Raw genomic sequence first — 15972 nt, 5'->3', positions numbered from 1 at the left:
TTCGTAACAACTACTATAGATGTTCTGTAATTTAACTAGTGCACTCTATGCACAGTTTATGTATTTAAGAGATAGTTCCCTGCGCATAGCTAGCCTAAATTTGTACTAGGTGGCAGTCGGGTGCATAATGGCGTCGAGTGCAGGCGGGTGTTTCGACATGCAGATAAGTTTTTGACATAAATAAGTGGTATTTTTTCAAAAATCCATTAACACCTAGTCAAGACATGAAAGAGAGGCATCAACTACTTCGACATTACAATATTTGTATTGTCTAATTATTTTTTGATTAGTTTTAATCCAGAAAATGATTAACGTATCTCACAGGATACACCGCCATGATCAATATAAATAAAGATTTAAATTCCGTATCTTACAAGATACATCGTCATGTTTATGTAGATATTTTTCTCCCAGAATTTTTCTTTTACTCAAGGTTACAGAACAAGAAAAATATTATCCTTGGTTCCAATTGGTTCCAAAGAAAAATATAAAGTCTGATACCCAGAGAAGCTCATCATCTGAAGATGAAATACAACATACTTGCCGCCGTCGAATTGAAGAGAATGATACATCCTCTGCGCCAAAAGAAAAATATAAAGTCTGATACCCAGAGAAGCTCATCATCTGAAGATGAAATACAACATACTTGCCGCCGTCGAATTGAAGAGAATGATACATCCTCTGCGCCATCGATTTCTTCCTCGCTAGAAAATTTAAGTATATTTTCCGAAAGCGAATCGCAAAATATAATAGGCGATCATATTGCTCTTTCTCTATGAAAAAGCTGTATACTTTTTCAGAGCATTTCAAAACAGCTGTTACTAAACCTGTATTAGTAGTAACCTAGTACCTAGAGGGAATCTGATTCACCAAACTCATCTCCAAGGACGGCCACACCGAATAGTTTAAGAAAACTGACGCCTTCCAATTTCCCGAAAATATCAGTCAGTGTTTCCCCGGCCAGTTTTACGCGTCCTAAAAGACCCAGGCTTTTGAAAAAATGAATTGGTATTAGACGAAGTAAGCCTTCCCTAAATGGGAACGTTAACCATTTGAATACTGCGCAAAGTGAAAATTGATATTGTCAAGGATGGAATTATTCGATATATAAAATAACATATTTAATATTAATATATTTCGTAAATTAATAATTCGATTGAAAGGAAGTATAAAATAATTAAAGTTCATTGGCATTTACGCAACAAAAGTAAAGTTTTAAAAATCAAAGTTAGTAAGCATACTGGCAATGGTGCGAAATATTTCCTTTCAATACTACGAATTTGTAAAATCATCAAATCAGCACTAGACGCGGTCATCGCACCGGTCATCGCACCAATAGACCAATAATGCTGATTCGATGATTCGACGTAACGAGCCAATATCCCGCCGAAAAAGTGATGATGCCTGTCCATTGACAGTCGACAGTCGACAGATCGACAGTCTGATAGTCGATAGTAAGTTCGATAAAGGTCCCGCGGTCGAGATTCCCCATTGGCGTTACACCCTGACACACCCCATTTTGTGTGATGATGTTCGTCCATAAAAATAATAAATACTTCAATTTAACTTAATAATTATTTTAATTAATCTAAGATTAATACAATTGATTATTAAGTTAAATGTGAAGTTTATTTATTATTTGCTATGGACGAACATAACCACATATGTCTGGGGGTAGTTGTCTAGGGTAGTGTAACGCCAATGCCGGAATCTCGACCGCGACCTTTATCGAACTAATTGTCTACCGACTATGGACTGTCGACTATCGACCGTCGATCATCGAGTGGCTCAGGTGACATTATTTTTGTCGGGATATCGACTTATCGTCGAATCATCGAATCAGCATTATTGGTTCATCGATTCGTGACGTCCGATGATCGTCAGTGCTGATTTGATGATTTTTCAAATTCGTAGTATTGAAAGGAAATATTTTCGCAATTGCCAATTATGCTTATAACTTTGATTTTTAAAACTTTACTTTTGTTGCGTAAATGCCAATGAACTTTAATTATTTTATACTTCCTTTCAATCGAATTATTAATTTACGAAATATATTAATATTAAATATGTTATTTTATATATCGAATAATTCCATCCTTGACAATATCACCTTACGAATATTTTTCTTTGTTTTTTAATCGAATTTGGAGGAGTAGAGGAATATTTAGAGTTTGATAAACAGCTTCAAAAAATGGTTGAGGTTCTTTTTCTCAGGTAGTATGCAATGAAAACAAAGTTTGTATCGTAAAATGGTACTTTAAATGGATTTTTTTTTTGAGAATTTTAACCTACCTGTGTAACTATTAAAATAATATCCAAAAACAATACGTTCTCTTTTGTTTATTTAGTCTAAGTTTTAGTATTTCAATGTTAGTAATAATTGGCAATGTATATTTTAAGATACATTTATTATTTATCGTTAGTTTCTTCAAAATAGGTAATATATCCTATGGGATACATATAAAATCTCCACCAAGAGCAAAAAAAAAAATTTTTTTGCTCTTGGCATTTTTTCCTAACTACATTGATGTTACTTATTTCATTAATCATAAAATTTTAGGCAAAATCAGAAATATTTTCTTTCGCCAAGTAAAGGGTTAAAAATTTGCGAGGAATGTCATTTTTTGGTTAGAAATCAAAAGTTTATTGTTTTATAAGCTAAATATTAGTTTTTTTTAGACATTGTAAATGCTCCTAAACTAAAAAGTATAAAGTGTAATTGAAATCACTAATTTATACCACTAATAATTGCAAGGTTCTGACATTAAATAATAAACTTTTGTTGTCTAACCATATTATGTCTTGACTGATGATAATCAAAAGCCAAAATGACATTCATCGCAAATTTTGAAGTTTAATTAGTGGAAAAGTTAAAAGTTTGTTAACTTTTTCCACTAATTGAAAATTCCTACCACTAATTTTAACGTTCTGAATGCTTACATTCAAATTACAGGAACAATTACAAGGAACTAATTGAAACCACTGATTTAATCCACTGATTGCGAGGTTCTGAATGAAGCTTAAGTCTTTATCCCTTAAGCTTGATTTTCATGCGTCCGCTATCCGTTGATACGATGGTCAGACGGCTCTCTGATTGGTCATAGCGTTTTTGCGCCACTTTTCATCCGTAAATTTTTTACTCCAGCCCATCAACGGAGAAAGATCGTACGATAAAGGCACAAACCCCCTTTAGAACTTTTTCTTTATTGGCCATAAACAAGAGTAAAAGACTAACCGCCCAAACAAACACTAGAGGCGCCACTGGTCATCAAATGGTGTAAAAATTGCGAACATTTAATCATCCAATTTTGACACAAGGGGTCGCGCTTAACTTTTTTTAATTTAAAGTTTTAATTTTAATTCAATTTTCATTGTTTTCAAACTATATTATTAATCTTTGTTGTATTTTGTGAATTTATAAATGTTTTCTTAGTATAAAATTGCATTATATCAATTTAAATTATATTACATACATATTTAAAATTAAAATATTATGACATATATGTCAGTTGCCGTCGTTATAAGTTAGTTATTGTCAGAAATAGTTAAAATCATGTTAAAACATTAAAATTCACAAGGATATTTTATATTATTTCAAAAACAAAAACATAATGGTACAGCGTAATGTTAATATGCCGCATGCCGGTCCAAAACAAAAAGTGCTGATATATTTTTCAGTTTTCGTTGTCAGCCGCGGAAGTTTCAGTGATTTTAGTGTTGTCGAATATTTTTATTTGTGAAATAGAAATATTGCGTTTGGATTGCAAAACTAAAAGTAGAAGTTTTATTGAAATGTAAGTAAGCGTTTATCCATTTCATATTTAACTTTTTTCATACCTACGACAAATATACATATATTGAAATTTTGTTTACTGTAATTGACATAATTGATATGTAATGTATTCCATTTAAATTTATAATATATTACTTTACAATTAAAAAAATGTAAATTTAAAAAATATATTAAAAATATATAGGTACACGAGAGGCGCTACTTCAGTCCGCTTTATTATTTACTTTCATTTCTTAACATGACAGATGAAGTTCTAAAGGGGGATGTTTTGTGGATAAAGGACGTTTTGACATTTTTTTTGACAAATTTAATCTAACCTTAATAAAAATATACGTAAATAAGTACAAGAGAACGTGAACAGATGTTGAATATAGATGCTGCGCATCTTTTAAGAGTTGCTTTCATTACTGCGCATCATGCAGAAATAAAAGCAACGCGTACTGCCAGCCAGACGGTCCGCACTCTGTTCAGGAGAGCATAGCATAGCAAAAGACATACTAAAGAACCAGCTTTCTTAAAATCTCTCTCGAAAACGTTGCTAGCTCTTAGACTATAAGTAAAATAGTGTTATCGCAATGGAAATGAAAATATAAAATGACACGAATCACGAGCAAATCGTATATCCGATGAACGGACGCATGAAAATGTAATAAATTTAAAAACTGCGTAATTTTCTAACCAATCGAAGTCGTTAAATTCATCCAATAAAATTAATATCGTACCATGGTATAGTCCGACAACGGATGCATAAATCAAGCTTTACCCCTCAATTAAGAAATTGATGACTTTTTAAAATTATTCCCAAACAATTCTAGTGAAGCTTTAAAACGCATACCTTGATATTTTAAAAGACCTCTAAGATGAGTCAAAATCCTTTCTGTTTCCTTGCCCAAAGCCTTTCCGTGCCAGTTTTCCTTGTCTTCGATACCAGGGAAATCTCTTCCTTTGTAGGTTTTGGCTATAAGGGCCGTAGGTTTGCCCTTTACAGATTCGGCATCGTCGAAAGCCTTCACCAAGGCGCCTACATCATGGCCATCCACGATGACTGCGTTCCAGCCGAACGCGTCCAATCTCTGCTTGTAGAGGTCGAGATTGTGGGCGACAGCGGTGGGTTCGGATTGACCCAGCCGGTTGGCGTCGATTATCAGAACCACGTTGTCCAATTTGTAGTAACTGATGAAAGCGATAGATTCCCAAATCGAACCTTCGGCGCTCTCACCATCTCCGATCAGACAATAAATTCTAAAATAAATTTTTCATTTTATTCAGGGTGGTCCGAACAATATTCCGGAAATTTCGGCAGCATATTCTGCAAATAAAAATAAGTAAAAAAGTTCGTATAAATGCATGTCCTAAAATGCTTAGTTTCGGAGCTACAGTATGTAGAAATGTCATTTTTATTTCGATTTTTTCCAAATAATTTCTGAACTAATGTCGATATTTGGATGAAAATTGGTGTCTGGCAGTTATTTGACGTGAAAAATTTGATTTTGATATCACTTATAGAAAGTGCCATCTACATATTTTTAACTAGTTTGAAGAGTAATAAATTTTTGTCCGTACCTGTATAAAACTACTGAGTAAAAAATATGCATTTACGATGATTTTTACGTAAAAAAAGTCTCTTGGTAAAAATAGCTAGTAAGTGTAGGTTTACATGAATCCGCAATGCGTCGTCCATCGTTGATTTTATGTAATTTTATTGGTTTATTTCAAAAATTACAGCTCATACTTGAATATGACTGGACTAACGGAACGACGGATCATGCATTACGGCCATTACGGGTGCATAGAAACTCACCTTAAAGCTTGATTTTCATGCATCCCTTATACCCTGTTATACGTTGATACGATGGTCCGACGGTGCTCTGATTGGTCATAGCGTTTTCGCGCCACTTTTCATCCGTAAATATTTTACTTCAGCCCGTCAACGGACCCGTTCATACCATGACGGACGTTTTGGCAAATTTAATCTAACCTTAATAAAAATATAAGTAAAATAGCAAACTCGTTATGGAAACGAAAATATAAAATAACACCAACGTATATCCAAAAAGGAGGCATGAAAATGCAATAAATTTAAAAAATGCGTAATTTTTCTAACCAATCAAAGTCTTTAAATTCTACCAATAAAATTAATATCGTATCATGGCATCGTCGGATAACGGATGCATGAAAATCAAACTTAAAGGTTGCAAAAAAATTATGATTAATTTAAAAAAAAATAAACGTTCCCAAATTTATAATTTCAGTCAAATATCTAACTCTACTCATGTAAGTATCTACTTATGCTTAATTTTTTGTCAATTGACTATTTCCATTCTAAATATCTTGAGAACGGTTGATCCTAACGATTTTTACAAAAAGACATTTTTTACGTACATACATACTGCCATTTTTTACGTAAAATATCACGGAAATGTACGTTTTTCCACTCAGTAGTTTTATACAGGTACGGTCGAAAAGTTATTAACCTTCAAAACAGTTGAAACACATGTAGGTGGCGCTCCCTACAAACAGGAGTCATATTGACATCAAAATACAATTTCTCATGTCAAAAAACTCCGAGACATCAATTTTCATCCAAATATTGACGTTACTTTAGAAATTATTTGGAAAAAAATCGAAATAAATTTATATACACTGTATCTCCGAAACAAAGCATTTTAGGACATACATTTATACGAACTTTTTTACTTATTTTTATCTGCAAAATATGCTGCCGAAGTTTCCGGAATACAGTTCGGACCACCCTGTATACTGAATTTTAATAGCATTTTTTTTTCGATGACAGAATGTTTGAAAATACACCAATATACCAAATCGCAATCTACAACAATACACCAAATCGCGTTCTTTAACTCTCGACGCGTATTTCGCTAAGCAAGTTTAGAAAAGAAGAAACATTAAACAATCATCAACGAATAAACTAAACTTCTGTCCAGATTATGAGTTTAGTTTTAGCCATCTGTTGATGATGTTAACATAGCGAAACGCGCATCCAGTGCAGAAGTAAAGTGTTTTGGTGTATTGTCGTGAATTATATGAAAATTATATACATTTTTCTAAACATAATTAAACAACTTTAGCACAAAACCAACTAAGGAGATTTGTAACAACTTATGGGTCAAGTTCAGAATTAGATTGTAATTCTATTGAGATAAAAACTCAAAGATACTAAAATATATGTTATAATGTTGATACGTTATCATGAAAAAAATTTAAATATTTCCTTTTATATAATAAATCAAAATAGATAAAATTTAGATTAATGGCCCAATATTCCGTGGACATCGAACAACTAAGTACATATTTTTTAATCAAAATAGGTCAAATGGTCACAAAATTTACCTCTATACAAAAGCGTTTCGTTCGTCCGTTAGAGGGCATCAATCTAAAATAAAACCTAACTTTAATCAATTTAAAATTTATGAAGCTTATTATCAAAAATGATTTCAGATACTGACATAAAATTTTACATTTTCGCCAACTAGATTTTTTGCGCAAACTAGAATTGATGGAAGTCAGATTCGGAAAAATATTTTTTCCTCAAAAAGTAAGCGCGTTGACGATTTTTTACAAGAGACTAAATATGTAGTAAATACTAGAAGGACCATTTTACGAAAAGATAAATCTGTCGTCGATAGAGTTGGAAAATATTTCTACTAAAATTTATGTAGGGGTGGGGGTAGTTTTTCCCCTCAAACTATAGCAACCTAGCAAAACATAAGCACCCCAAATACTATTCAAATCGGAGTAACGGTTCTTAAAATACATTTTAAAAATGTGTCTTAAAGTTTGATGCCCTCTAACGGACAAACGAAGCACTTTTGTATAGGCTTGATGCCAATGACTAAAGAATATAAGGACATGTAACGCCCCCCATCATTTGGTCACCAGCGACAATTTTAGCGATTTTTAATAGTTTGTGTGTAGTAAACTTTGTATAACCTTTATTACAATGGTGATTAGTTGCTCAGCTTTCAAGTGTAAAAGCAGCAGCGATAAGAAAGAGCCAGGAGTTACGTTTCATAGGTAAATAAACAGTCCACTCCAACTTTTTAGCGTTTTCTTATTGAATTCGATAATTATTCTTCAATTTCAATTAACATCTATATGTACTTGATATGTGCTATACGCCGATACTAGTTTTTTGCCTTTTGTTAACATTTTAATACGTTTTTTTCGTAATTAATTAGGATGATACACCATAGGCGTAGTCGAAACAATTATCAATAAACATAAATATTGCTTCAAACAGCTAGGTTAAGAAAAATATGTGCCACGGCACTGTTTGGTGACATCGTCACAATTTGCTCTCGGGTATTATTTGTCCTTGGATTCTTTAGTCATTGCTTGGTGCATTCCGCCGGCGCTGCCACCGCCGGAAAAATATCGTAAATAACGAATACATACAAATACACGGGTTTAAATGGCGAGTGAACGAAAAAATTAGTATATAATTATTCTATAAAAGTGTTAGAAAGTATAATTTGTGGAAATTCTAAACAAAAAAAAATAAAAAGGTAAATATTTTGATATCTTCAGAAAGTCTAACTTGCATTATATTTATTATTCCAGTTAAAAAAAATAGATGAGATCAACTACGGTAGCGAGCATATTTTTGTCACCGGTTTTGCTAGTGGGGCATAATTTGAGCTATTTCGGATGTAAAGAAATTTTTTAAAGTTACATAATTTTAATTTTAGAAGATGTTCATAAAACATTTAATCACTAGTTGATTCAAAAAGTATACCATTAATATTGCAAATTATATTTCATCCTCTCATAGTATATGTCTATTTAATTTTTTGATATGTAACGAGCACTTTATTTACTCACTTGTTTAGTCGAACTGCTTGAATCCATTTTTGCTATTGATCAGATCGGTGTAAGAAATTATGAAGCTATAAAATGTTTCAGAAAAGTTGAATATCCGGGAAAGTTGAGTTATTGAATGTTATTGCACCCAGCAACGCCCTAATTACGCACTCCTTTACGCGTTAACATTTATTTAGTCAATTTTATAAACATTTGAAATAGTCACAACACGTGAACTCTACAGGGTGAGTCTTAAATATATGCAAATATTTTCAGGGCTTGTAGATTTCGATAATAGAAACATATTTTCTCTTTACAATTTTTCAAATAAGTCCAAAATAACCGACTTATTTAAGTTTGAAAATATAAAAAACAAATTATTTTTTTTTGAAAAAATTTTGAGTCACCGGATTTTTTCTGAATTTGCATCCCTTTGATTGTCTTGATATTAAGAAATTATACCGTGGGAAAATTTGCGGTGAACAGGAAGTTCTAAAAAGTTTTCGGAAAATATACACGCAAATTTAAATGCACGATTCTCAACATCTTTTTTAGCGAAAAAACCCTCAGAGACGTGTTCCTGGGGTCAAAATATACTACTCCTGAAAATATTTGCACTTATTTAAGACTCACCCTGTATATTGATGATTTCTGATTTCTGCCGTAGAGTGCGCTGCGGTCGGAATTTGTTGAAATCAACTGAAATGTATCAACCCTATAGAGGTAAATTATGTCCAATAAACTTATTTTGATTTTTGAAAAAAATATGTATAGTTCTATGTAATGTCTACGGAATATTGCGGCACCCTGTACAGGGTGGGTCAAATTCGACGTTTTTATATGGAAACACCCTTTTCTATAGGAGATAGACGAAAACTAATATCGGTGTCTGGAGCCCAATTTTCATCAAAAACATGATGGTGAAAACCGCACATCAATATCTGTTACCGTTTCGGAGTTACGGGGTGGTTTTCAAAAATGTTCATTTTTAACAAATCGCTGTAACTTTTTTGCTATGGAAAATTTTGTATTTCTATAACATTTCCAAAGCACATGCACGTAAATTTAATGGTTTAAATATATTTTTTTTAAAGTCATAATAATTTAAGAGTTATCAAGCAAAAAAATTGATTATTTGGGACACCCTCTATATTTTTAATTAACTGAAAAGAATTTAAAATTACCTTTCCAAAAATATAGCACACTTGATATTTTGTTATAATCCCCTTCGAAATACAGAATTTTTAAAAGTTCGCCACTTTTAACTAGTAGGCTTTGGACTCCTTATTGATGATATCCCTTAATGGAACTCGAAAACATATTTTTCCAGCAAGACGACGCACCGCCTCTGAACATTGAAGTTATCAGCAAATTTTTGCATCCAATTTCAAGAATAATTGAATAGCTAACCAAGATTCCAGCCGTTGGCCGTCGAGGCCGCCTGACTTAGTGCCCATGGATCTAATCCTATGGATATATTTGCGGAAAAATAAAGGTTTCTTATTCTTCCGTATAATCTAGACAAGAATTATAAATACTTAGCAGTTATGAGAGGGTATCTTTCACCCCTACTGAGTTAATGAATTCCGCTAGAAATGTTCAAAAACTGCCCCGTCTGTCCATAACAGAAGATCCAGGTCGATATGTCGAACACCTGTAGCAAAGTCTTATGTCTTGGTTTGCTATTTATTTTTATTGTTATTAGATATAGTTTAAATGTGTTGATGTTGGTTAAATATATTTTAAATAGTTATAAAATTCTGCATCTCTAATAGCAAATCATATTTTCGTTTTAATTGATACTCATAGCTAGATTTTTTTGCCGGTTTACAGCCGGTGTCGTTCAAAGCCTACTCATTTAAAGCGGGCGAATTTTTATATACTCTATATCTCAGGAATCGAGCAAAATATCCAAGTGTGTTATATTTTTGGAAAGGTAATTTTAAATTTTTTCAATAAATTAAAAATATACAGGGTGTCTATAAAAAAATCAAATTTTCTGTTGATAATTCCTAAATTATTATGAAAAATTATACTTAAACCATTAAATTCTACGTAAAAAGGTGCTTTGGAAATGTTTTTATAAAAATACAAAATTTTCCATAGCAAAAAAGTTACAGCGATTTGTTAAAAGTGCATATTTTTGAAAAACACCCCGTAACTCCGAAACGGTAACAGATATCGATACGCGGTTTTCACCATCATGTTTTTGACAAAAATTGAGCTCGAGACACCGATATTAGTTTTCGTCTATCTTCTCTAGAAAAGGGTGTTTCCATTAAAAAGCGTCGAATTTGACCCACCCTGTACATTAGTTCTCAATTATCAGCGTAATACGGCAGATTTATTCTCATCAGCCACGAATTCATTAGTTTTAGGATGATATGTTATTTTTATGTTATTTTTATAACTTACTTTTTATCACACACTTATTCCAAATATTTTTTGATCTTATCTCGCACGATATCTCAAAGGATAGGATAACATACAATAATTATTATTGATTCATTGTTAAATAGTAGTTTTCATTTACATTTATCGTTAAGAAAATATACGTTGATTTTTTTAAACAGAAAAGTTCTCACCTTGCGTCAATCTTGTCATAATGTTTAACAGTGTAGGCCATACCGGCTGTGATGGCCAAACCTTGGCCCAAAGAGCCCGTACCGACATCGACGAAGTTCAATCGGGGTGTGGGATGGCCTTCAAGGTCGCATCCCAACTGTCTCAGTTTCAAAATTTCTGGCGCCGGAATGAGACCGTTTTCGATCCAGGCGGCGTACAGTGCTGGGGCTGCGTGTCCTTTAGACAGGACGAATCTGTCACTTGACGGGTCTCTGGGCGAACAGGTGGCGTACCGCATGGTGTTGAAAAACAGAACGGACATGATCTCGGCAATGGAGGCGCATGTTGTGGGATGGCTGAAAATCAATTTTATTTAAATTAAAAAAAATTGTGACATGATTATTGATTACTTTTTCACTATTTTTAAATTATTACTCTGAACTTATGCTAATGTTGTTTAAGTCAATGCTAGACATGCTGGTGATAATGCATCTGTTATAGTGACCAATTATTTCGATGTTTTGTCCAAATTATGATGACAAAAAAAAATCCCGGTCGAATTGCCATAGAATAACTTCGGGTTTCTGCATAATATTAATGGAACACAATTATTAAGGAGTGTAGAGTTGCAGATGACTGGTCTGCCTCCTTTCTTACGGTCACGCAGATGTTGGGTAGCGCTTTACTTGCAAAATCGTTACAACTATTACAAGAAATCCTGAACACATATACCTGGGCATACTAGGCTTTGGGCCTTAAGCTGAACAATTAAACTAAAACCATATGCACTCCCCCGGAATATCACAACAATGCTATAAAAATAGGAGAAGAACTATTAGAATATGTAGCGGAATTCGATTACCTCGGCAGTTTGATTTTGGAAAAGGCCAATCTCGACCCAGAAGTTAAGCACAAGATTAGCAGCGCCTCGAGAGCATTTTGGAAACTAAAAGACAGGGTTTTCTACAAACATGACTTTAGCACATAGACAAAACTTGCAGTGTATCGATCAATAATAATCCTCACCATGTTATATGGAAGCGAAACCTGAGTGCCGTACCGCTAACACATAAAAGCATTAAACAAGTTGCAACAGAGACAACTTAGACAATTCTTAAGAATCAAATAGTTCCACCATGTCTCAAACCTATCAGGGTTGACACAAGCTACACAATTGTGTACTTTGCTACACATTTGCTTCAATGATTGCACAGCTACACCACAATCACCTGAGCTACACACTTTGAAAATTTACATATTTCGTATAAAAAATAATAGCAGAACAGTAAATCAGCTAACAAAAGCTGATTTTTTTGCTTTTAAGTTATCTAAGTTGGTACATCAAAAGAGGTGGCAAGTGTACTTTAAATTTTGAATTGACAAATATCATTTTCTGTCATCAGTGTTCAGGTGTTCAGTAAAATGTCAGAGTATGAACTGAGTCATGAGTCAAAGACCAATAGACAGCCAAAAACGGTGAATAAATAGGATTTCTTAATCCTTAAATAATACATAATACGTACTTTAGCCAAATTTCCCTGCTCAATAACGTCACTGTAGACCACAGTCTCACTTCCAAACGTTTGCATACGTGAATATTCAATTCCTTCGATTCAATTCCTTCCATGTCAGCAATGACTGCAGTTTCTATAGACAAATTTGGCCGATTAAACTGTCCTGAGTAGTTTACAGTTTTTAAACAGAATTATCCGGTCTAATTTGTCCATAAAATCTTTAGTTTCGCGGCATCACTTTTGACGTCACTGCAATCCTTGCTCCCTCAACCCTTGCACGAAAGGAAATGAAATGGGGAATGAATATATTGACGCATACAAACGAGTTGAAGTGAGACTCGTTATCATGCTGTAAAATTTGTCGAACGTACGTCTTATTGGATAGTTGTAGACGGTAAGAGGAAACTGGATGGACAAATCAAAAGATTCAGGGATATTTTCCATGAAAACGTAAAGATATAGGATAAGCATGCACAATCAGTGGGAAGAAGCAACGCACAATAGAACGCAATGGAGAATTGTAAACTCAGTTAACAGCGACAACCACAAAGCAACGAGATTTTTGAATGTCCGGAGTGCGGAAGCGGGCTTTTCAGTCACAGAAAAGCCCATGAAAGAAACCCCTTGCGTAACTATCGGACGCGTGTCAAATACTCGTCAGCGAGTAATGGCAGTAGTAGTAGTAGTCACGCAGATATGGCATCAAAACTGCTTGAATTATCGAATGAAACCAAAATTAGAATCTTATTCTACCAGATCCATATTAAGTATTAAAACTAAATCGATGAGAATCTCTATCAATACGAGTACTGTCACTACCATTATTATTGGAACAACACCATTGGTGGACTGGTCACACATTTTGGGCGAAGCGGCAACAACATCGCTGGCAGAACTATTGATTGGAACCTTCAAAACAGTAGAAGATTCGGTCGTCCAAGGCACAGATGGCATAGAGCAATTAGCAAGGACATCGCAGCAGTAAACCGATCATGGCGAGATGTTAAATTAATTTCAATCAACCGAACCCGCTGAAGAACAAGCCTTATGCTTCACGTGAGTGTTAATTATGAAGAATGTATCAAAACATTATTTAGAAGCATGCCGAGAAAAATACAAGCATTAAATAACGATCTAGAGATTTTATGCTCTAATTATACAGGGTCCGGCAATAGTGCGTCGGGCATCTGTAGCTCCTAGAATAAAAAAATTGGGAATTTTAGTTAAGTGTAGACTTAAAGCATGTATGAGAATGTATTTCAGGAAAATATTTTAATTTTTATAGGGTGGCTCAAAAAGTGTGAGTGGATCGGGATGTGTTTTTTTTTAAATGGAACACCCTGTCTATTATTGCATTTTTGTCTTCCTTTGAGATCATTTTACATAATCCTAAGATATGAGTAAATATATTTCGATAGTTTCAGAGATCTTAATAAATAAATAAATAATATATATTTTTCAACCTTCACTAAAAAAATATTATAAATGCAAGAACTGTCCTGAAATCAAAACTATATTAGGTATTTACTTTAAATTGTCTGTACTTACTTTGCTATAAATATCGTAATCTTAAATGATACAGGATGTTCAAAATTCTAATTAAAATAATATAATGTGGAAAATGCCATATTAAATATAAAACCGCAAATATCTGCGAGATCGTTAAAAATTTTGAAATACTCCAAACACAAAAAAATTTTCATTTTTTAACTTCTCATCTATTGAAAAAATAATATACAGGGTGTTCCATTTGAAAAAACGAAGAAAAATTATTTTATATTTTAGAAAGTTCTATACGCCAAACTTTCTAAGATATAAAATAATTTTGAGCATCCTGTATGATTTACGATTACCATATTTACAGCAAAGTAAGTACGCAACATGTAAAGTAAATAGGTACCTAATATAGTTTGGATTTCAGGGCAGTTCTTGTATTTTTAATATTTTTTTAAGAAAGGCTGAAAAATATATTTATTTATTAATATCTCTAAAACTATCAAAATATATTTACTCATATCTTAGGATTATGTAAAGTGATCTGAAAGGAAGCCAAAAATGCAATAATATACTGGGTGTTCCATTAAAAAAAAACATCCCTATCCACTCACACCTTTTTGAGCCACCCTATAGAAGTTAACATATTTTCCTGAAATACATCCTAGAACATACTTTAGGTTTACACTTAAACAAAATTCCCAAGTTTTTTATTCTAGGAGCTACAGATGCCCGACGCACTATTGCCGAACCCTGTATAATAGTTATCTTTTTAATTATATTCCCAAGAACCAAAGATGATTCCAAATCAAATCACGAGTAATTAAGTACTCTTCTAGTATTTCAGTTTAATCTGAACAAATCCGTGATGATTTTATTTTTTTGAAAAGTATCCTCAAATCTCTTTATAAGAGAAGAACACTTAAGTAGACGACGTAACTATATTTTAAAGTTTAATTATTAAGAATATTATTAAAACAAAATAAATTATTATCATTCAGAAGAAAAACAATAAGTTATAGATAACAAAAAGAAAGTGTTAACTGATTATCTACAGTTGTGTGTAATAATTTCCTGTAAGGTCAAATGAAAGACAAACGAAACATATACAAACATCCAGCCCATGCTGGAGGTAGTGTGCTATTAAGTAACATAACCTCGATGATATTCTTATCACAAAGCGTTTGAAATAAAAAAAATATTACTAATTGTTAACCTTAAAAAATACATAATATAATTATTTAGTTACCCAGAATTAGCGGCAGCTGTCGATTCCACACTATGGATCCTTATCCTGGTCGCGATATCCCTAAGGACGTCTAGATCTGTAACAAGAGGCATTTTTTAATCGAAATTATAGAAACCAGCGACACTCGGCCTGCTTCGACTCGAATGAGAATGATTTCGACTCAACACACACCAATTACAGATATTATATTACTTAATAAAGTTTTATCTTTTTTGTATTTACAGTGTTATCAGAATTGTTTACGTATTAAGAGGTCTCCTCGATAAATAGGAAACGCTGGAGTGCCAGAGGCGGATCGTCAGGTGCAGTAGGTGAAGGGGCATTTCACCGAAAAAAATCCTCAAATTAAAGAAAAAACTTTACTGCTTAAAATATTAATTTAGTTTAAAGGGTTTAATATATTTACATGTATTTAAATAATAAAATGTTAATTTTTTATATTTTTTTTCCGGGCGGACCTCTGCATAATAGGTCCACCGCATCGTTAATTCCGGCCGAAAAAGTAGCATTATTGGCCCGCACGCGCCTATGTTTCC

General features: G+C 33.1%; 1 protein-coding gene across 2 annotated transcripts in view; it reads right to left on the bottom strand.

The window, feature by feature from the left end:
* LOC115878435 (transketolase-like protein 2) overlaps window positions 1-15627 on the bottom strand; it is a 33919-nt gene extending 18292 nt beyond the window's left edge. For both annotated transcript variants that reach the window (XM_030894950.1, XM_030894946.1), the window contains exons 1-3: window positions 15437-15627; window positions 11200-11535; window positions 4629-5035 (exon numbers count right to left, since the gene is read on the bottom strand). In XM_030894950.1, the coding sequence (XP_030750810.1) occupies window positions 4629-5035; window positions 11200-11535; window positions 15437-15528 (835 nt within the window). In that variant the 5' untranslated portion in view covers window positions 15529-15627. The remainder of the gene's footprint in view (window positions 1-4628; window positions 5036-11199; window positions 11536-15436) is intronic.
* Window positions 15628-15972: the final 345 nt, after the last annotated feature.

Source organism: Sitophilus oryzae, unplaced genomic scaffold (assembly GCF_002938485.1).
Source record: "Sitophilus oryzae breed Bouriz unplaced genomic scaffold, Soryzae_2.0 scaffold_1062_pilon_pilon, whole genome shotgun sequence".
NCBI lineage: Eukaryota > Metazoa > Arthropoda > Insecta > Coleoptera > Curculionidae > Sitophilus > Sitophilus oryzae.
The sequence above is the reverse complement of the archived record's forward strand: the minus strand, read 5'-3'. Positions and strand labels throughout refer to the sequence as shown.